At 42.9% G+C, this 24485-nt stretch overlaps 2 protein-coding genes across 2 annotated transcripts in view; both read left to right on the plus strand.

Moving 5' to 3' along the window:
* The first annotated feature begins 1840 nt into the window (after positions 1–1840).
* Positions 1841–6172, plus strand: tmem178 (transmembrane protein 178). The gene is made up of 4 exons (XM_044027442.1): positions 1841–2516; positions 4902–5015; positions 5105–5242; positions 5588–6172. The coding sequence occupies exons 1-4, from the start codon at positions 1937–1939 to the stop codon at positions 5827–5829; spliced, it is 1074 nt and encodes a 357-aa protein (XP_043883377.1). The 5' UTR covers positions 1841–1936; the 3' UTR covers positions 5830–6172.
* A 3201-nt stretch (positions 6173–9373) lies between these two features.
* The window catches only part of LOC122770819 (son of sevenless homolog 1-like), a 29974-nt gene continuing 14862 nt past the window's right edge, over positions 9374–24485 (plus strand). The window contains 9 exon segments of the mRNA XM_044027959.1: positions 9374–10030; positions 13509–13634; positions 18377–18508; positions 19304–19468; positions 20915–21124; positions 21219–21362; positions 21581–21691; positions 21795–21893; positions 22151–22278. Of these exon segments, the coding sequence (XP_043883894.1) occupies positions 9944–10030; positions 13509–13634; positions 18377–18508; positions 19304–19468; positions 20915–21124; positions 21219–21362; positions 21581–21691; positions 21795–21893; positions 22151–22278 (1202 nt within the window). The 5' untranslated portion in view covers positions 9374–9943.

Below are 24485 nucleotides of genomic sequence, written 5' to 3' on the forward strand. Positions count from 1 at the left end.
TGCACTACAGTCACATTTGTCACACACAAATTCCACTGGCCATTCACATTACAGTCACGCTACAGTCACAGAAATACATTCACTACAGTCACATTACAGTCCATTACGAAGTCATACTACAGTCACACTAAAGTCATAATACATTCACTACAGTCCTACAGTCACAATACATTCACACTACAGTCACATTACAGTCATACTACAGTCACACTAAAGTCATAATACATTCACACTACAGTCACACTACGATGCATACAAGTCACTACGGTCTAATACATTCACATTACAGTCACAATACATTCACACTACAGTCACACAGTCACAATACATTCACACACAGTCACCTCTGAATCTTAATACATTCACACTACAGTCTGTAATACATTCACTACAGTCACGGCTTGTTCACATTGGTCACTACAGTCACAATACTGCACGTCACAATACATTCACTACAGTCACATTGGTCACACTAAGTCACAATACATTCACACTACAGTCACGTAAAGTCATAGCTACATTCCTTTTCTGATCGCATTTCCTGATCACACACAAAATCACAATACATTCACACTACAGTCACACTACAGTCACATTACAGTCACACTACAGTCACACTAAAGTCAGTCACACTACAGTCACATAACAGTCACATAACAGTCCTTTACAAGGAAGGCTACAGAGCTAATTAAAACATATCTGAATGTATTAAATCGTCCCTTTGTTGGTTGCATATATAGCGACATTGCTTGTTTTTTATTTTTCAACCGGAGATTATTGTTTAATAAATATCAAGAAATCAAGATCAAAACTCTCTGTGCGTGCTTTCAAGGAAATGTGTGTCGGACTATCTGTGCCACAAATGGAACAAGAACGGTAAACACAGGATTCGCCGTAATACTCTCCCTCTCTCTCTCTCTCCCTCTCTCTGTCGACTCCCTCTCTCTCTCCTCTGACCTCCATGTCCTGCAGCTTCAGCACTTAAACACTGGCTGATCTTCAGAGTGAAGGTTCTGCTGCAGCTGCAGACGATCAGACTGTTAATGAAAATACACACACACTCACACAGAGAGAGAGACACACACACACACACATACACACACACACACACACATACACACACACTCAGCCTCTCTCTGCACTCCCGGCAGGTGAGGAAAGTGAAGATACTCACACACACCACACACACATTGATCTGTATGGAGTTTGTGCAGAATCACCCTGCCTCTGACCTTTGACCTCTGACTCACTGATAATCAGAATAGTGACAGTGATTGCTGCTGTTTCCAAAAACAATCTCTGCTTCTTTATATTCAAGTTAGTCTCTCACACTCACACACACACTCTTGTTCAACATTCATGACTTGAGGGGACATTGCATTGAATTACATTTATTTCCTGGAGACTTACTCTAAATCCTTTTGTCCCCACAAGGAAGACAAGTCCCCATAATGTGACTGTGTAAACGGGTTTAGGTCCCCACAACATTAGTAATACCTGGACACATATACATACACACACAGACACACACAAGGAGAGGAGGAGAAGAGGAGGAGAGTAGTGTTACAGGAAGCAGCTGAATTATTGATCACGTTAATGGACAAACTTTCTCTTTTTTCGCTGTCACATTGAGTCACCTGAGATTTCCCATGAGGCCTCAGTCATCAGGTCGTCATGGTTACCTGACTGATGACAGGAGAGTTTAAACTGTTTTTTTTGTTGTCCTGTCGAAATAAAAAATCTACATGTTTGGATTATTTCTATCAACGAGTCGTGAATGGTAAGAACGCAACAGGCCGGAAGAAGCCATCTGTTTTATTTTGAAAGCGCTTCCGGTGGGTTTCCGCTGCTGCTGCGCACTACCTGCTTTCACCTTGACGCGGCACCGACTGTCCGTCACGGGAGCGGCTGGCGGGAGCGAGGATGGCTGCAGAAGATGCTCAGTAACGGACACAGCGACACAAAGCAGGCCAAGAACAGCGCCGGGACCTGCTCCGGGACCGGGTGCCGTTCGGTCCATGTTCCGACCATGGAACGAGCCCGGCCGGTGACGGTGACGGTGTCCGCGGTGAGCCTCGCGCTCAGCGTCACGTCGCTACTGCTGCTGGTCACCGCCATCTCCACCGATCACTGGTATGAGACCGACACCCGCCGACACAAGGACAACTGCGACCGGCACGGTTCCGACTCCAACGACCAGAAGAACCGCGAGATGCCCATCTACCACCTGCCGCTGGTGGACACTGGAGGCGGCGGCGGAGGAGGAGGAGGCGGCGGCGGCGGTGGTGGAGGTGGCGGAGGCGGCGGTGGGGCCCGGCACCGGGACGTAGCGCTGATGAAGCCCGTTCATGTGGGAAGCAGAGAGGAGGAGCTGCTGGAAAACTGGAGAGCCATTCTGGGAATGGGAATTCTGGAGAGCGAGTGTGGAAGGCCACTGTTTTCCACGCACTCCGGTCTGTGGAGGAAATGTTACTTCACCGATATGGACCCCGATATCGATAAACTCATCGACCGAGGTGACACGCACACGCACACACACACACACACGCACACGCACGCATACATGAACACACACATACATTAACACACTCACATACATGAACATACAAATACATTAACACACACACACATTAACACATACACACACATATATTAACACACACACACAAATACATTAACACACACACACATACGCATTATACATGAACACACATATACATGAACACACACACATGCATGAACACACACACACATACATAACACACACATACATTCACACGCATACATGAACACTCACACACATGAACACACACACACGAACACACACATACATTAACACACACACACATACATGAACACACACACATGAACACACACACATACTGTACATTAACACACACATACACACACACATGAATACACACACAAACACACACACACACACACATGAACACACACACATACTGTACATTAACACACACATACATTAACACACACATACATGAACACACACACAAACACACACACACATACATTAACACACACACACATACATTAACACACACACACGGGCCGGCCCAAGCCTTTAGGGGGCCCTATGCAGAATTTGATTTGGGGGGCCCCTCCTCCAACCATGCAGAGTCACCTGTGCTTGACAATTATTGACACACCACACAATAATGTTACATTATCAATTGTATTAAATCAGACAGATTATGAACTCCTCTTCCTCTGGGCACAGATGCATAAGGACCTCCCTATTTGTCCAAAAGCGGTTGCATATCGTAAGGTGGGTCTGGGGCTCCTCCCCCAGACAGTTTTCTTAATTTCCTATATTCTGTTGCATTTTTGAGAGCTGGAGAAGGGCAATACATAAATGTGTTCAGATTCATTGAACACAAAAGATTTACTCACATGAAGAGAAAAAAGTTTTACTTTCATGTCGCGTGTGTGATGACAGGCTGCGGGGAAACATGTTCACTACAAAGTAAATCTTTTGCTCTTTTTCTTCTTCTACTTCATTTCCTACGGTAAAAAAAGATCGCCTTTTGCTTTTTGACTTATTAAGGTAGTGACTCGGGCTTAGGCTTCAGGGCCCCTTGACTTCTGGGCCCGGTCGGCACATTCAGGAATCCATCCTTGCTCACATGCCAACAATGTTTTGGGGCTCCCCTCTAGACTTCTGGCCCTTGGTAGACCCCGGTATTAATATAGTCGTTATTTACACCAAACCGGACACCTTTTAACCTTGGAGGGCACTTAGATCACAGGTGTATTTTAAACTTTCATATTCAAAGCATGGTTTACTGAACTTAAATTGAAAAATTCATTCATTCATTAAATCGTTCAATCATGTCACTTGTTATTTAATATGTTTAAAAACAAACAAACAAACAAAAAAAACCCAAACGCTTGATTGGGGGCCAGGCCGGCACTGGTGTGGTGGGATTTTTTGAGGGGCGGGGCATGGTGCGATTTCAAAAGCGAAACTTATGCGGTAACGGAGACATTGAAAGAGCGATCTTTTTTTACCGTAGGAAATGAAGTAGAAGAAGAAAAAGAGCAAAAGATTTACTTTGTAGTGAACATGTTTCCCCGCAGCCTGTCATCACACACGCGACATGAAAGTAAAACTTTTTTCTCTTCATGTGAGTAAACAGAGCCATATCAACATCCTCCCCGTAGTAACACACACACACACACACACACAATCAAATAAAACAGCAATTGTACAACATGATAGGACCGGGCAGCGGTCTCACTCACTCACTCACTCACTCTCTCACTCACTCTCTCACGCTCTCACTCACTCACATTGGGCTGCTCTCAGCTGTGTTTTCACTTCAACTAAAGTCTCAACTTAAATTCACCATGTTTCACTGCTTTTTTCCCCTCATGGACACTGATATGTGTCATCACCCTCAGGCAAAATTTTTTTTTATTTATCTATTTATTTTTTTTAGTTAATTGTTCTTGGGGCCCCCTGGTGGTCACGGGGCCCTAAGCAGTCGCTTAGTTCGCTTATGCCTTGGGCCGGCTCTGCACACACATACATGAACACACACCCATACATGAACACACATACACACACACACACATGAACACACATACACACACACACACATACATTAACACATACATTGACTGTCTCAGTCTCACCTGTGTCTCAGTCTCACTTGTGTCTCAGCCTCACGTGTCTTACATCTGTCTCAGTCTCACTTGTGTCTCAGTCTCACTTGTGTCTCAGTCTCACCTGTGTCTCAGTCTCACTTGTGTCTCACTCTCACGTGTGTCTCAGTCTCACATGTGTCTCAGCCTCACCTGTGTCTCAGTCTCACTTGTGTCTCAGCCTCACGTGTCTTACATGTGTCTCAGTCTCACGTGTGTCCTCTGGTCCTCAGGTATCGCTGACCGCTGCACAGCTGTCAAGTATCACTTCTCTCAGCCAATCAGATTAAGGAACATCCCACTGAACCTCACGAGGACGATTCAGCAGGACGAGTGGCACCTGCTGCGTAAGACACACACACACACATACACACACTGGTTTTAGTCAACTTCAGTGGGTGTGTATATGTATGTGTGTGTGTGTGTGTTTGTGCAGACCTGCGCCGCATCACTGCAGGTTTCCTGGGAATGGCAGCCGCCGTCCTGTTGTGTGGCAGCATTGTGGCGTCGGTCGGGTTCTTCTGGGAAGAGAGTCTGACTCAGCACGTGTCCGGTCTGCTCTTCCTCATGGCAGGTAACTCACTTTCAGCTTTCCATTGTCGCCCTCTGCTGGTCACAGGCAGGGACTACAACAACAGAAAGCATCCTGTCAGATAAGCAGGTGGAGGGACAGGACATTCTGGACTCTGAGCGGGACATTTGGGCATTGAGTACATTCTGGACATCAGATTTTTTGGACGTTCATGAATGTTAGCATGTCTGGGACATTTGACGCAAGGGATATTTGGGCGTTGAGCATTTTCTGGACAGGTTGGACTGATTCATATATCAGACACATGATGTCAGGTGTCAGACACTTGGACGTCCTGTAAGTGGTCTCTCAGGTCAGTAACAGTCCTTGTTTCTGCTTTGTCCTCAGGAATCTTTTGCACCATCTCTTTGTGCACATACGCAGCCAGTGTGACCTACGACCTCTCCAGGAAACCACCATTTATCTACGGTCTGCCGGCGGACGTGGACCACGGTTATGGCTGGTCCATCTGCTGTGCCTGGGCCAGTCTGGGTCTGACCGTGGCGTCCGGCTGCCTTGGGACCACGTTTCCGTTTCTGAGTCGTGCCGGAGCGCTGCGGTCCAAGACCGCCCGCGAGTCATCCGTTTGAAAGGCCTGTGGGCAGGAGCAGCAAGTGGGCGGGGCTTTCAGAGTGGTTTATTTAATTCTGGTCATGGACAGATGGAATAGCGCCCCCTGATGACTTTCACAATGCTAATGTTTATGATGTGGACACACACATACACTCGACTGATTTTGTGTAAATATTGACTCGTGTTTTGTTTTGTGAGATTCAGCAGCAGATGTACAGACGTTTTCAAGCTCCTCCCACTTTCCCTGTGTGCGCTTTGAACCTGACGCGTGATCGTTGAACCTGACGCGTGATCTTTGAACCTGACGCGTGATCTTTGAACCTAACACGTGATCTTTGAACCTGATGTTTGAACCCTGACGCGCGATGATGTTTGAACCTGATGTGTGATCTTGAACCTCATGTTTGAACCTGACGCGATCTTTGAACCTGACGCGATCTTTGAACCTGGCAATCTTTGACCCCTGTGAATCTTTGAACCTGATGTTTGAACCTGAACCTGATCTTTGAACCTGATCTTTGAACCTTGATCTTTGATCTGAACCTGATCTTGAACTGATCTTTGAACCTGACGCGATCTTTGAACCCGATGTTTGAACCTGACGCGAACCTGATCTTTGAACCTGATGTTTGAAGATTTTGAACCCGATTTTTGAACCTGACGCGCGATCTTTGAACCTGATGTTTGAATCTTTGAACCTGATGTTTGAACCTGACGCGTGATCTTTGAACCTGATGTTTGAACCTGACGCGTGATCTTTGAACCTGACACGTGATGTTTCAAACACGCCACGTGTCTGTGTATCTCCTGCTGAACCAGGTCAGAACCTTTCAGCTCTTCTCACTACGTACACGTGTGTATATATACAGTATATATAGTATGTATATAAATATATGAATGTGACTGAGGTGTGTGAGGACATGTGACCATGTCTGTCTTCATACACATCAAAATATAAACTCATTAGTTCAGAATGTCATTTGTTAAAGTGAAGTGGGTGGGGTCTGAGATTGTGTGTCCTGTGGGAGGGGCTGAGATAACCACGCCCTCAGATTAAGAGGTTTGTTTGTAGATGTGCATCTCAATTAATAATAAACACATTTGACAATCAGTTGCTCCGCCTCTTCAGGTATGATATCACCAGAACTTTGTTCCTGGGTTTGGTTTAGAACATAAAGACACGTAAACATGTTTATGTTTACATGTTAATATTTCAAGCATGTGTATAGCACGCACAGACACACACACACTCACACAATCATACACACACACAGGTCATAGTTTTTGAATCAGTAGCGACTGGACTTCAAGATTTAACCAGCAAAACTACAATTCCGGCCGCACGGTGGAGCACATGGTTAGCACAGTTGCCTCACAGCAATAAGGTTGCCGGGATCCGGGTTCGTCCCACTGTCCAAAGACATGAAGCGGTAAATTGGACACTCTGAATTGACCATAGGTGTGACCGTGGCAGTGAATGGTTGTTTGTCTCTACATGTTTGACCTGTGATGGACTGATGACCCCGCCTTTCTCCCTATGTCAGCTGTGACTGGCTCCAGCCGCTCTGTGACCCTCATGTGAAGGATAAAGTGGTAAATGATGAATGAATGAACTAAGTCCAGTTGCTACTGATTGATGTGTTTTGGAGGAAGTAAAATCAGGTTTGAACAGATACCACATCATCGCCCCCTGCTGGACACTGTAGTTGTTGACATCCAGATGTTCAGATCTAAATAAAATAATGACATGATCAGATTCAGTCTCTTGTCTTCAACAAATGAACAATGTGTAAATCTAAAGCCATGGGTTTCAAACTGTGCCCAGGTCAGGTGACCAGGACCAGATTTGGTGACCAGGTTGGGAACTACCCATTATGTTCGTATTCCCTTAATTGCAGCACTAAAGCATCTAAAGCAAAGAGGCTGAGAAAAACCACTTAGTGAAAACAATGAAAAGTGCACTCTTAAGAGAGTCAACACGTTTTTACTAAGATCTACTTGGATACCCTGCACTGCATCACGACTGTACTTGCGTAGAGAAACGATCCAGGCTGCGGTGGATACAGAGAACGAAGGAGACGGAGAAGTGCACAAATAGAAGACTAGAGAAGCTCAATATAAATAAAAAACATTAACAACTAAATTAGATAAAAGAAAAACAATGGTACAGAATTGGCAGAATCATTTGTTTCGGTGTTTCAGTTTCCGACCAACAATTTTTATTTCTGTGCATCCCTAATTTTAATGTTGTGTATCTTTTTTGACATCACAGTGAAAGCTTAGTATCAAGCAAAAGGTTTATTTATGACACTGTAAATACTCTGTACTGGTATAAATAATACAAAGAAAACCGCTGGTAATTAATATGCATATATTTATTTATCCATCCATTTTAATCATTTAATTCGGACTGACAGAAGAAGAACCGTGACGTGGTCAGAACCAGGCCTAGTCCCGCCCCTCTCACAGGTCCTGGATCACTATGGGCAGAGCCGGCCCAAAGTGTAAGTGAGGATGTGGATATGGCTCTGCTTACTCACATGAAGAGAAAAAAGCCAACTTGTATGTTGCATGTGTGAGGCTGTGGAAGTGTTTGTGGAAGTGGGGATGGGAGGAGACGGCAGACTGTGGGGAACATGTTCACCACAAAGTAAATCCAGCTTCTTCTTCTTCTACTTCTTTTTCGTCACCTACGTTTAAAAAAAATATCGCTCCTTCATGCCGGCCTGAGGTATAAGTGAACTAAGGACCTCCTGGCCCCCAATCGAGTGTTTGTTTGTTTTTTTAACATATTAAATAACTTAAACAGGTGACATGATTGAATGAATGAATACATCTTTTAACCATACTTAGTGCTTCACTTTGAATATAAATGTTTAAAATAAATTTGTAATCTAAGTGCCCTCTTAGGTTATAAGGTATTAATACAGGAGTCTACCAAGGGCCACGAGTCTAGAGGGGCGCCTCAAAACATTGTTGCCATGTGAGCAAGGATGGATTACTGAATGAGCCGACCGGGCCCAAGAGGTCAAGGGGCCCTGAAGCCCAAGCCCAAGTCACGACCTTAATGAGTCAAAAGGCAAAAGGCTATGAATCTGAACACAATTATGTTGCTGGCATCTTAAAAATGCATCAGAATATAGGAAATCACATCTACCAGATTCAAAATGTTCTGGGGGAAGGAGCCTCAGACCCCCCCTTCCTGTATGCACCCACTCTTGAACAAATACGGAGGTCCTTATATATCTGTGCCCAGGGGAAGAGTAGTTCATAATCTGTCTGTGTTAATACAATTGATAATGCAACATTATAGTGTGACATTTGTGTCTATAATCGTCAAGCACATGTGACTCCGCGTGGTGGGAGGGGGCCCCCCAAATCTAATTCTGCTTCGGGTCCCCTAAAGGCTCAGGCCGGCACTGACTATGGGAGTTGAGTAGGGAGTTTGTGTTTTAGCTGCAGTACCGCCGCTTTCCGCCAGAAGCAGCAAGGTGTCTTTGCCACGCGCTGTGTCATGAAGCCACTCCCACTCACGAGCCCTGCCTGTCCGACTGGACCAGCTTGGTGCGCATGCGCGGATGCTCTGCAGACTGTACCGCACACAAGAAGATTCTCAACGAGCAGCGTTTGTGTCGGTGACTGACGGTGACCGGCGGTGAGACCGTGACCACCCAGCGATCGAAGGCAGTGACACGGCGCTGCTGTGTGAGACACACCGGGGGACGGAGCCGAAGCTAAGCTAACATTTTAAACTGATTCACACCGATAACCCGGTAACTCTCCATCACTTACTCTGCTGCTAACGTTAGCTGATGGACTCCATGCTAACCGGCACCTTCACTATGACCGGTTAACGGCCACGGTAATGTCCCGGTAAACGGAACTACTCCTATAATTAGCAACTAGCTGAGGAGCTAACAGTTAGCTGCGGAACATCTGGTGGCGCGTGGCCTGCGCACAGCGGCCAATGATGTTCACAGTGACGACAGCTGTTCTGAAGGAACGACCCGCCCCCGCTGGACCCGCACGGACCCGCGCTGCGTTCATGTGAACCGCTTAACCGTGCGTGCGGCGCTCAGACCCGCACACACCGCAGCGGCGGCAGTGGACGCGGCAGACGCGGCAGCAGTCATGCAGGCGGCGCAGCTGCAGTATGATTTCTTCAATGAGGAAAATGCACCCAAATGGAGAGGACTGTTAGTGTCTTCACTGGAGAAGGTACTCACTCACTAACACATTCACTCACTAACTCACACACACATTCACTCACTTACTTACACATTCAGTCAGTAACTCACTCACTCAGTCACACACTCACTCACACATTCACTCAAACAGTCACTCACTCACTCAAACATTCATTCATTCACTCAGCCACACACTCACTCATTCACTCACCCACTCACAAACTCACTTACACATTCCCTCAGTAACTCACTCACTCACTCACACATTCACTCACTCATTCACTCACACACATTCACTCACTCACACACACTCATTCACTAATTCACTCAAACATTCATTCACTAAGTCATTCACTCACACATTCACTCAAACACTCACTCACATTCACTCACTCACACGTTCACTAAGTCATTCACTTACTCGCACATTCACTCAAACACTCACTCACATTCACTCACTAATTCACTCACACACTCACTCAATCACTAACTCACTCAAACATTCATTCACTAACTCATTCACTCACTCAGTCACATACTCACTCATTCACTCACAAATTCACTCAATCACTAACTCACTGACACATTCAATCACTATCTAACTCATTCACTCACTCACACATTCACACACTCAAACATGAATTCACTCGCTCATCACACACTAACACATTCACTCAGTCACACACTCACTGACTCACACACACATTCACTCACTCGGTCACACACTCACTGACTCACATGCTCACACATTCACTCACACATTCACTCATTCATTCACTCACTCACTCAAACATTCATTTGAAATTAAAAAAACAAGCTTTAATGTGAGGGTATGAACATCTGAATCAGGTTTCTACAGTTTCTATGTGCCTCCCACTTTTTAGGGGACCAAAATTAATGGGACAATTGACTCAAAAGCTATTTCATGAACAGGTGTGGGCTATTCCCTCGTTATGTCATCATCAATTAAGCAGGTAAAAGGTCTGTAGTTGATTCCAGTTCATTTGCATTTGGAATCTGTTGCTTTTACCTCTCAATATGAGATCCAAGGAGCTGTCACTGTAGCTAGCCGTCATTAGGCTGAACACTCAAAACAAAAACATTAGGTGTGGCCAACTGTTTGGAACGTTCTTAAAAAGAAAGAATGCACCGGTGAGCTCAGCAACACCAAAAGACCTGGAAGACCACAGAAAACCGCTGCTGGATGACCCTGGTGAAGAAAAACCCCTTGACAACAGTTGGCCAGATCTACAACACTCTCCAGGATGTTGGTGTATGGATTCAAAGTCGACAATCAATAATAATAATAATAATAATAATAATAACAATAAATTTAATTTAAAAGTGCCTTTCAGGTCACTCAAGGACACTTTGCAAACAAAATGAATTAAAATCACACAATTTGACAAAAAACACATAAAATCAACACAATAAAATAGGGAAGTGACAGTAAAAGCAGGGAGTTTAGAGGGAGTAGGCGGTCCAGAACAGGTGAGTTTTGAGTCTTGATTTGGATCAAGAGGTGGAGAGAGTCACAGTTTCGGAGGTCAGGTGGTAGTGTGTTCCAGAGCTGAGGAGCAGAGTGGCTGAAGGCTCTGCCCCCCATAGTGCTGAGGTGGGCAGGGGGCACAGAGAGGTGGATGGAGGAGGAGGATCTGAGGGAACGAGTGGGGGTGATGACGTGCAGGAGATCAGACAGGTAGGGAGGGGCAAGGTTGTGGATAGTTGATGCAGTGTTTTACAGGGAGCCAGTGGGGGTGCTGGAGGACGGGGGTGATGTGGTGGTTTGAGGGGGTCTTTCTGATGATACGGGCGGCTGAGTTTTGGACCAGTTGGAGTTTATGGAGAGACTTTTGAGGGAGGCCGAAGAGAAGAGAATTGCAATAATCAAGACGGGAGGTGACGAGGCTGTGAACAAGGACGGCGGTGGAGTGGGGGGTGAGGGAGGGGCGGAGTCTGTTGATGTTACGGAGATGAAAATAAGCAGTGCGGGTAGTGATGTTGATGTGTGAGTGAAAGGAGAGTGTGCATCATCAATAAATTCAAGGGAACTAGTTCCATTGGCAGCCATACATGCCCACGCCATGACACTATCACCACCATGCTTCACTGATGAGGTGGTATGTTTAGGATCATGAGCAGTGTGTGTGTGTGTGTGTGTGTGTGTGTGTGTGTGTGTGTGTGTATGTGTGCAATCAACAGAAGACTTCACCAGAGTGAATACAGAGGGTTCAGCACAAGATGTAAACCAAAACAGGAAGACCAGATTAGAATTTGCCAAACAGCACCTAAAAAGGCCTTTACAGTTCTGGAAGAACATCCTATGGACAGATGAGACCAAGATCAACTTGTACCACAGTAGTGGGAAGAGAAGAGGGTGGTTCCCTTCTATTTATTGATGATGTAACTGATGATGTTCTGAAGTGTTTCGAGCAATATCATCTGCTCATATTCAGCCAAATGCTTCAGAACTCATTGGACGGCCCTTCACAGTGCAGATGGACAATGACCCAAAGCATACTGCAAAAGCAACCAAAGAGTTTCAAGTAAGTGGAATGTTATGAAATGGCCTAGTCAATCACCTGACCTGAATGCGATTGAGCAAGATGCGGAAACCCAGCATTGAAAGTTTGATTTATGATTGTTTAGTTTGTCCCATTACTTTTGGTCCCCTAAAAAGTGGGAGGCGCATATAGAAACTGTTGAAATTCTTACACTGTTCACCTGATGCGGATGTTCATACCTTCAAATTAAAGCTGAAAGTCTGCAGTTAAAGCAAATCTTGTTTGTTTCATTTCAAATCCATTGTAGTGGTGTATAGCGCCAAAAAGAAGAGAATTGTGTCGATGTCCCAATATTTATGGACCTGACTCTGTGTGCGTATATGTTTGTGTATGTATGTGGCTTTCATTGTCTTCCTAATATAACCTCAAGCAGGTTTCCATGGTTACGACTTCTTGTGTCCTTTGACCTCCAAAAAACAAAACAAGTGTACAGTTCATGTGCCTGATATATCTGGGATGTGGCCCCTAGTGGATGCTGAAAGTATGACTATGTGCGTCATGCGTGCTGACTGTTGTGCAACACCAAGACAGTAACTGAGTCTGACAGGAGAATGTGTGGCACATGTGTGAGTTTGTCACGATCAGCGACGCCGTCACTACGTCACATGATCTGATCACAGAGCCATGACAGCAACAGGGTGGTACTGACCCAACCAATGTAATGACAGTAAGAGGAGGAGTGGCCGGACCATGGGGCGGGGCCACTGTAAACAAACATTGGTTTGTGTTGTTTGTTGATGCAGAGCGCTCTGCTCCCATTGGCCAATGTTACTCATGTGACAAGTCACAGTCCACCACACGCTCTGTGGTGAGAGGGTGACGCGTCATGTTGTCATTTTCACTCACTGCCATATACAACCTGACACTCTACGTCTTTCATTACAATGAACACATGATGTCTGACGTTAACCGTTCGCACTGTGTGTGTGTGTGTGTGTGATGAAGGTGCTGAATCAGGTCCATCCTAACCTGGTGTCCCAGCAGGAGGCGCTGCAGTACATAGAGGAGCTGATCCTACTCCTGCTCAGTCTGCTGTGTCAAGCTCAACCAAGGACTGTTCAAGATGTGGAGGTGACACACAGACACACACACGCACGGACATGCAGATGCATGCACACACACACACAGATACACAGACACGCCCATGCACAGACACACACACACAGACGCATGCACACACACACACACACATGCACACACACACAGGCAGATGTATGCACACACACAGAGACACACACACATATGCACACACACAGACACACGCACACAGAACACACAACACACACACAGACGCACATGCAGACGATGGCAGCGATGCACACGCACGCATGCACACGCAGACGCATGCACACACAGGCACATGCACACACACAGGCACACACAGACACATGCACACACAGACGCATGCACACAGACACACACGCATGCACACATGCACACAGACACATGACAGACACATGCACACACAGAGACACACACAGACACATGCACACACACAGGCACAGCATACACAAACACACACACAGCATGCACACACAGACACACACACGCATGCACACACACACACGCATGCCCAGACACATGCGCACACACATGCACACAGGCACACACAGACGCATGTACACAAACACACACACACGCATGCACAGGCACACACACAACACACACAAACACACAGACAGCACGCGCGCACACGGAGACACACACAGACACATGCACACACAGACGCACACACCGACACACACACGCATACACAGACACATGCACACACACAGGCACCATCAGGGGCATTTTATGTCAGCACACTATACTAAAAACATGTGTACAGCGTCTCTGCGATGACATCAAACCTAACATGCCCATGTAAATTCATTCACTTTCAATTGACAGACGGGCTTCACGTAGGCGTCACGCAGACGCTGTACACGCGTTGTTGCACGCCTGTGTGACGGGTGAACTACGCCTTCTACTTTAATTTGTATTTCATATTAGCTAAATAAATGATTTGATAAATACTAATGTTGCATTCTTTGTCATTAAAACGTTAAAATGTATGTGCCTGGTTGTCAGAAGAGAGCTTCCCCCATGCATAAAGATGCAAATGCCACTGTTCACCACACAGGTGCTGAAAAGTGACAACGCATCACTCACTGTCTACCAGGACAAAACACATGCAGATGACCAGTGTTTTGTAATATCCTCGACCTGCTGCAATAAATGCCTCAGTTCTTTATAAAAAAACTTCATCGTGCGCCTCGCAACTGAACTGCGTTCTGTCCACATGAGCGCAAACCCCCGACACGTCGTGGAGCGTGAGCCCCAACAGGAGCGGCAAGAGAGAAGTGAAATGATTTGATATACATATGATAATTGAACAGTTTTAAGTTTAAAGAAATAATTAATTTCTATTGAGTTATAAATTAAAAAAAATAAAAGGGCTTTTATCTGTAATTTCAAGAGCGGATTCAATTTCTGTTCTTCAAATAAACACATTTTCTCACTTGTTAGAATTCACATTTGTTAGTGGGCATGTGCGTGTTGTTGTTCAGCACTGTTTTCTATATGTTTTCCGGGACTTGTGTCCATCTCGTCATCCCTGCGCTGTAATATGTAAACTTTGCGTTCCGGCACGTCTATAGCGTGTGCACACCTATAACGGGATGTTGAGGTCTATCAGGGGCTGAACCATTGCTCAGGCGCCAAACTGAGGAAGAGGCTGTGTGCATTTACGCACAAGTTACACTGGATCATCAGGACCTGACAGTTATTCATTTTCTATCTACACAGATCAGCTGTTCCACAGTCTCAGGTTCATACGGGATTGTTGAGAAGAAAGCAGAACTTATAGATGAATCCCAAGCCCCATCAGAGCTGTCAGGATATTTTTTATTTTTTAGTAGCTGAAATTATTCCGTAAATAAATAATAATAATAATTAATTAATAATTAATTAAATAATTATTTAAAGTAAATAATTTTATTTTAATAAAAATTAATCATATTATGATATTAAATTAAATTAAATACTCAATAATTATTTGTACATTTGTTTGTAGACGAGCGTGTGCACAGGCGTCCACTGCGTTTGCACGTGGCATGACACATGTCACCCTTCATTATTTGGTGTACCCGTAATATGCGTGTCTGTACACACGTGTATCACACGCGTGTTTTTCAGTCTTTATGCAGCGTAGGCGACGCGGTTAAGGCGTTTTAGTATAGTGTGCTGGCATAAAATGCCCCTGATACAGACACACACACGCAGACACATGCACACACGGATGCACAGACACACACACACAGATGCACAGACACAGACATGCGCAAACACAGACACATGCACAGACACACGCACACGGATGCAGACACACGCACACAGATGCACAGACACACACAGATGCACAGAGACAGACACACACACACACACACACACAGATCCCGATCTGATACCGATACAGAAAAACAGCGTGGAATTGTGGTAACAAACATTATGTCTCGTTGTTTGGAAAAGACTGGGATCATTGTTTTGTGCAAAGCAACATCAGACTTGACTTAAACATTTCTTTCTTAAATAAACCAATAGCTTCACAAGCTTGATAGACATTCAAAATAAACAGTCAGTTCTTTGTTAATGTTTTAGTTTAGTACAAAAATGTTTTTAACATCCAACACACATGCTTACGTATGACGTCACTCACAGTGCAGCATAGAATTTGACTGAATAGATCGGCCACTATGGATCGGCCCATTGTCACAATACACGATCTAGAATTGTCTTCAATATCGGGACCGATACCTGATACAAATATCGGATCGATCCATCCCTTGTTCTCACCTGTTCAGTGTTTTTTGCAGCCATTTTAGATTTAGTCTTAGTTTTAGTCTTTTGGACTAAAACGCTTATTAGTTTTAGTTACGTTTTAGTAATTTCTACATGTGATAGTTTTAGTCATTTCTATATGTGATAGTTTTAGTCACGTTTTAGTCATTTCTATATGTGATAGTTTTAGTCACATTTTAGTCATTTCTATATGTGATAGTTTTAGTAATTTCTACATGTGATAGTTTTAGTCATTTCTACATGTGATAGTTTTAGTCACGTTTTAGTCATTATGTAGTTTTAGTAATTTCTACATGTGATAGTTTTAGTCATTTCTACATGTGATAGTTTTAGTCACGTTTTAGTCATTTCTATATGTGATAGTTTTAGTCACGTTTTAGTCATTTCTGTATGTGATAGTTTTAGTCAATTTTAGTTTAAAAAACAAGGAAGTTTAGTCTTAACAAATCCATTTAGGTCAATAAGTATTGGAGATTACTGTTGGGCAGAAAGCTTTAATCTCCGTATTTCCACTTTTCAACAGCTTTTTTTCATGAATTGGTGCCAACTTTATCATACAACAGTGTCACACATAAGGTCTTAGTTTTAGTCTTTTGGACTAAAACGCTTATTAGTTTTAGTCACGTTTCAGTCATTTCTATATGTGATAGTTTTAGTCACATTTTAGTCATTTCTATATGTAATAGTTTTAGTCATTTCTATATGTGATAGTTTTATCGTTTTAGTCATTTCTGCATGTGATGATTTTTAGTCGCGTTTTAGTCATTTCTATATGTGATAGTTTTAGTCACTTTTTAGTCATTTCTGTATGTGATAGTTTTAGTCACGCGTTTTAATCATTTCTGTATGTGATAGTTTTAGTCACATTTTGGTCATTTCTATATGTGATAGTTTTAGTCATTTCTGTATGATAGTTTTAGTCACGTTTTAGTCATTTCTATGTGATAGTTTAGTCATTTCTGTATGTGATAGTTTTAGTCATCATTTCTATATGATAGTTTATATTTCTAGATTTTAGTCATTTCTGTATGATTGTTTTAGTCAGTCATTTCTATGTGATAGTTTTAGTCATTTCTGTATGTTTTGATCCGTTTTAGTCATTTGTATGTGATGGTTTTAGTCCGTTTAGTCATTTCTGTATGTGATAGTTTTAGTCACGTTTTAATCATTTCTGTATGTGATAGTTTTAGTCACATTTTGGTCATTTCTATATGTGATAGTTTTAGTCATTTCTGTATGATAGTTTTAGTCACGTTTTAGTCATTTTTGTATGTGATAGTTTTTGTAATTTCTGTATGTGATAGTTTTAGTCACGTTTTAGTCATTTCTATATGTGATAGTTTGTCACGTTTTAGTAATTTCTATATGTAATAGTTTTAGTCCAATTTTAGTAAAAAAAAAAAAGGAAGTTTAGTCTTTTAACAAATCCATTTAGGTCAATAAGTATTGGAGATTACTGTTGGGCAGAAAGCTTTAATCTCCATATTTCCACTTTTCAACAGCTTTTTTCATGAATTGATGCCAACTTTATCATACAGCAGTGTCACACATAAGTTTGACATGAAATTTCAAGGAAAGGAGCGTCAACAAAATAATTTTGTCATCGTCATCGTTGACGAAAACAACACTGCATCATCATCACATGACACAAGGTGATGACACCAGGTCACGTGATGACACCAGATCACATGATAACACCTGGTCACATGTCCTTGATCATGTGTGGACCAGATCTAAAAAAACATGAAAGTTAAAATCAAGATGTCCCTATTATAATATTTAAGTGGCTGGTAAATCACCAAGCTGCCACAATATCACTTCATGTCTCTCCTCCTCCTCTTCTTCCTCTTTTTCTTCTTCCTCCTCTTCTTCTTCTTCCTCCTCCTTCACTTGAAAAAAAAAAAAAACTGTCATAAAGCCTCACATATCCTCATCTGTCTCACCTGTCCTCACCCCCCACCCCCACCCCCCAGGAGCGAGTCCAGAAAAGTTTTCCTCACCCGATTGATAAGTGGGCCATCGCTGATGCTCAGGCCGCCATCGAGAAGAGGAAGAGGAGGAATCCTCTGGCTCTGCCTGTGGAGAAGATCCACCCACTGCTCAAGGTCAGTGATGACGTCATCACTGTGATGACTAGGGATGTCATCCTCAAGGTCACAACAGCCGCGTGTTACTGATGTTAAACCGATTGTTAAAGTATGGCAGAGGAACAAAGTGCATCAAATCAGCCGTGTGGGAGTTTTTCAGCTTAAAAAAAAAATGACCACGGTGTCATGACGGTGCGCCAACCTGCCAATCATAGTAACGTAAAGTTGAATTAGTAGGAAATTAAATGTTAGCGTGTCATTTGTAATTGTGTACGACCCGTGTTTTCAGTGTAATGTGACATTATTCACTTAACGTAACAATGTTACGTTTATGTGATGTGACGTCCGTTTATTTTATTACAAATTTATTTTAAACATGAACTAAACAAACCACAATATTAGGTAGGTTTTATATCTGGCCACATACAAAAAGATAAATTATTAAAACGATTAAAAATAAACTTAAACATTTGGTATAGATGACAATTGATGACTTAATTAATTGAAACATTTCCCCTGGGGGATTAATAATTGTTCCTTTATAACAGTGTAGTGCATTTACTCCATTATTTTGTATTTTGGCATCAAATATATAAATAAATGAAATTAAATACCTATAAGCAGTGTTCATGTGATTTTACACATTCATAGTGTTGTGATGTGAAATCAATTAACGCATAATAATCGTGATATCGTGATTCATTCTCTGACAATAATCGTACAAAGAAAATCTAGAATTGTAACATCCCTAGTGATGACATCATCACTGCCTCATGACACACAGATGTCTGCTATGCTGTCTTGCTGTTTCAGGAGGTGCTGGGATATAAGATTGACCACCAGGTGTCAGTATACATCGTGGCAGTGTTGGAGTACATCTCTGCTGACATCCTGAAGCTCGCTGGGAATTATGTCAGAAATATTCGCCACTATGAGATCTCACAGCAGGACATCACAGTCGCCATGTGTGCAGACAAGGTACACACACACACACATACACACATACATATTCAATTCAATTCAATTTTATTTGTATAGCACCAAATCATAACATACATTATCTCAGGTCTCTGTACATAGACAACATCAAGGAGAGCAGTTCACACATTGTGTGAACACAACATTTCACACAATGAGCAAACACTAAGCATCAGTGGAGAGAAAAAACTTAACAGGAAGAAATCTCTGACAGAACCAGGCTCAGAGATGTGCAGCATCTGCCTCGACCAGTTGGGGTGAAAGGGACAGAGGAGAGGTGGGGGACAGAAGAGAGAGAGACCAGGAGCAGATACACAACAACTGTATCAAGTTACAGGTTTATACGTTCAGTGATTACATGTTTATAACAATGCCATGTAATTTATGTAAGCAGCAGCTGAGTGTTGATAAAAATTATACTAATATCGACTTTTAATTAAAGCACAATAATAATATAGTAATAAATATAGAATATATTAGCGTGATAAGGTAAGACTAGGTCTTTCAGGTATGAAGGGGCATGAAAGACCAGGAAGTCAGAAACTTTTTTGGCATATAGGCTGGGTGAGCAGCTCCATAGGAATGAACGGAGCCAAAGGGGCGGAGCTCTATCCAGTTCTTATAATACATCTATGGTGTCAGCATGACCAGAAGCCTCTGCCTTTGTTAAGAAGTACAGCCACAGTTCTTCTGCAATGTGTTTTCCCATGTCCATCTTCATTCACACACAGCTTCTGAAGCAGCAGTAACAGTGAGGAGCAGCAGCAGCTGTGTGTTTTCTCTGTGAGGAGTATCTGTGTGATATCACCATTCACAGTGATCAAATAACCCTAATTCAAATACAAAGTTTTTGGTTTTAAGACCCACAATACTGTGATTTTTTTGGAGCACGTAGTGGCTTCTTCCAAACTTCAACTTGCATAATCTTGAAAGAAACGAAAATCCCTCATTTTGTAAAATAAATAATTTTTCTTTGTTAACTTGGCTTGAGCTCGGCCAACTTGTTGCTACGTTTGCTGTGACAGGTCACATTTCTTCTATTACTTATACATGTATAAGGCTGTCTGTCATCATGACGACACTAGTATCGGTCATACTGGAGCTGAAATGAAGGCAGAGTTCAGATAAACGTCACATTTTTATGATTGATTTATATCCGTGTTTGTAGCCAGTTTGCTCAGTTCTACCAGTGAGAACAGCTGAAGCTTCAGTTTTCATTCACTAACACAGAATGGGTTTGTTATTATTGTCTTCTACAAAAACAGCTGCTAACTTCCACTTTACAGCCCCTCAGCCAGAATATGATCAGGCAAATACTTCCAACATATGATGCATGGGAGGTTCACGCTGTTCCCTGTCCACACTACAGAGGAACCACAATGCTCATGTTTCTATTGTGTCAACATCATTGGAAACAGTGTGTGTGTGTGTGTGTCTGTGTTGCAGGTATTGATGGACATGTTCCACCAGGACGAGGATGACATCAGTGGTTTTCCTCTGATGGACGAGGAGCCGTCAGCCAGTGAAGAACACAGTTACTATGATCTGGTCCGCAGCTTCATGTGTGACGCTCGTCAATATGTGAGACAGTTAAACCTTCTGATCAAAGTATTCAGAGAACCCTTCACCTCCTGCACCATGCTCTACTCTCAACACGTATGTGATCAATACGTCCGTGTGTACCTGTGTGATCAATACGTCTGATTGATCAGTGAGATGGATCAGTGATTGATGTGATTGATGTCTTCAGGACGTGGACAGTATCTTCAGTAGAATTGTGGACATCCATGAAGTGACGGTGAAGCTTCTTGGTTTGATTGAAGACACAGTGGAGATGACTGATGAAGGAGCTCCTCATCCTCTGGTGGGAAACTGCTTTGAAGACCTGGCTGAGGTTGGTGTTTGTCTGTGTCTGTCTGTCTGTGTAGTTATTAGTCTTAGCTGTGGTTACATTGTTTTCATGTCTTTAATGACTGCACTGAAGCGTTCCACTGCCTCCTGGTGACAAAGTGTAATGTAACTGCTTTGTGTTGGTCATTGTCTCCTGGCTGTGGTTGTCTTCTCTGAGGTCATGTGACTCTCTTGTGTGCGTGTGTGTTATTTCATTGACAGGAGTTGGCCTTTGACCCCTATGAGTCATACACACAGGATGTTCTCCGCTCTGGTTTCCATGAACACTTCCTCAGTCAGGTGACCAAGCCTGGAGCTGCGTTTCACCTACAGGTAAGCACCGCCCCTTGGGGGGAGGGATTAGAACTGTTGCTGGTTACTTTCCCTCCGTCTCTCACCCCCCTCCCTTAATGTGTCTCTCTCGCTGTCTCTTCAGTCCATCTGTGAAGGATTTAAAGAAGCTGTTCAGTACGTTCTTCCCAGACTGCTGCTCACACCTGTTTACCACTGTCTGCACCTGTTTGACATCCTCAAGGTAAAACAATCAATCAATCAATCAATCCATCAAATGTGTATGTAGCCTGTATTCACTCACACCTAATCACTTCAAGAAAATTAAACACAAGCTGTCTTCAGCTGCACATCCTGACCGTGTCCACAGGGTCAGGACTACAGACCAGGGTCTGTACTGGTGTAGTGCACATGAGTCTAACAGGGTCTGGATCTGGTATAGACCTGGCCCAGTCCTGGTTCTTCTTGTTTCAATGTTAAGCTGCAGCTGTGTTTCCATAGCAACTGGAGGAGAAGAGTGAGGACGAGGAGGATAAAGAATGTCTGAAACAGGCCATCACTGCTCTGCTCAACCTACAGAGCAGCATGGAGAGGATCTGCTCCAGGAGCCTGGCCAAGAGGAGGCTCAGGTAACACACACACACACACACACACACACACACACACACACACACACACACACACACACACACACACACACACACACACACACACTTTGTAGCATTTAGGGAGGGTGGTGTGTATATATATATGTATATATGTATATATATGTGTATATATGTATATGTATATATATGTATATATATATGTATATATGTATGTGTATGTATGTATATATATATATGTGTGTGTATATCTATGTGTGTATATATATATGTATGTATGTATGTATGTATGTATGTATATATATATATATATATATATATATATATATATATATATATATATACACACACATATACAGTGCCTTGTGAAAGTATCCGGCCCCCTTGAACTTTTCAACCTTTTGCCACATTTGAGGCTTCAAACATAAAGATATAAAATTGAAATTTTTTGTCAAGAATCAACAACAAGTGGGACACAATCGTGAAGTGGAACCAAATTCATTGGATAATTTATACTTTTTTAACAAATAAAAAACTGAAAAATGGGGCGTGCAATATTATTCGGCCCCCTTGCGTTAATACTTTGTAGCGCTACCTTTTGCTGCAATTACAGCTGCAAGTCGCTTGGGATATGTCTCTATCAGTTTTGCACATCGAGAGACTGGAATTCTTGCCCATTCTTCCTTGCAAAACAGCTCGAGCTCAGTGAGGTTGGATGGAGAGCGTTTGTGAACAGCAGTCTTCAGCTCTTTCCACAGATTCTCGATTGGATTCAGGTCTGGACTTTGACTGGGCCATTCTAACACCTGGATACGTTTATTTGTGAACCATTCCATTGTAGATTTGGCTTTATATTTAGGATCATTGTCCTGTTGGAAGTTAAATCTCCGTCCCAGTCTCAGGTCTTTTGCAGACTCCAACAGGTTTTTTTCCAGAATGGTCCTGTATTTGGCTCCATCCATCTTCCCATCAATTTTAACCATCTTCCCTGTCCCTGCTGAAGAAAAGCAGGCCCAAACCATGATGCTGCCGCCACCATGTTTGAGAGTGGGGATGGTGTGTTCAGGGTGATGAGCTGTGTTGCTTTTACGCCGAACATATCGTTTTGCATTGTGGCCAAAAAGTTCAATTTTGGTTTCATCTGACCAGAGCACCTTCTTCCACATGTTTGGTGTGTCTCCCAGGTGACGAGACTTTTTATGGATTTCTTTAAGAAATGGCTTTCTTCTTGCCACTCTTCCATAAAGGCCAGATTTGTGCAGTGTATGACTGATTGTTGTCCTATGGACAGACTCTCCCACCTCAGCTGTAGATCTCTGCAGTTCATCCAGAGTGATCATGGGCCTCTTGGCTGCATCTCTGATCAGTCTTCTCCTTGTTCGAGATGAAGGTTTGGAGGGACGGCCGGGTCTTGGTAGATTTGCAGTGGTCTGATACTCCTTCCATTTCAATATGATTGCTTGCACAGTGCTCCTTGCAATGTTTAAAGCTTGGGAAATCTTTTTGTATCCAAATCCAGCTTTAAACTTCTCCACAACAGTATCTCGGACCTGCCTGGTGTGTTCCTTGGTCTTCATGATGCTCTCTGCGCTTTAAACAGAATCCTGAGACTATCACAGAGCAGGTGCATTTATACAGAGACCTGATTACACACAGGTGGATTCTATTTATCATCATCAGTCATTTAGGACAACATTGGATCATTCAGAGATCCTCACTGAACTTCTGGAGTGAGTTTGCTGCACTGAAAGTAAAGGGGCCGAATAATATTGCACGCCCCACTTTTCAGTTTTTTATTTGTTAAAAAAGTATATATTATCCAATGAATTTGGTTCCACTTCACGATTGTGTCCCACTTGTTGTTGATTCTTGACAAAAATTTCAATTTTATAACTTTATGTTTGAAGCCTCAAATGTGGCAAAAGGTTGAAAAGTTCAAGGGGGCCGGATACTTTCACAAGGCACTGTGTATATATATATATATATATATATATATATATATACATACATATACATACATATATATATATATATTCAATTTAATTTTATTTGTATATCGCCAAATAATAACAGGCACTGTCTCAAGGCACTGCACATAGACAACATCAAGGAGAGAGAACCCCAACAGTTCACACAATGATGTACTGTATATACACACACACATATGTATATATACATATATGTGTGTGTGTGTATATATATATGTATATGCACACACACATATGTGTATA

The sequence above is a fragment of the Solea senegalensis genome, linkage group LG6, assembly GCF_019176455.1.
Source record: "Solea senegalensis isolate Sse05_10M linkage group LG6, IFAPA_SoseM_1, whole genome shotgun sequence".
NCBI lineage: Eukaryota > Metazoa > Chordata > Actinopteri > Pleuronectiformes > Soleidae > Solea > Solea senegalensis.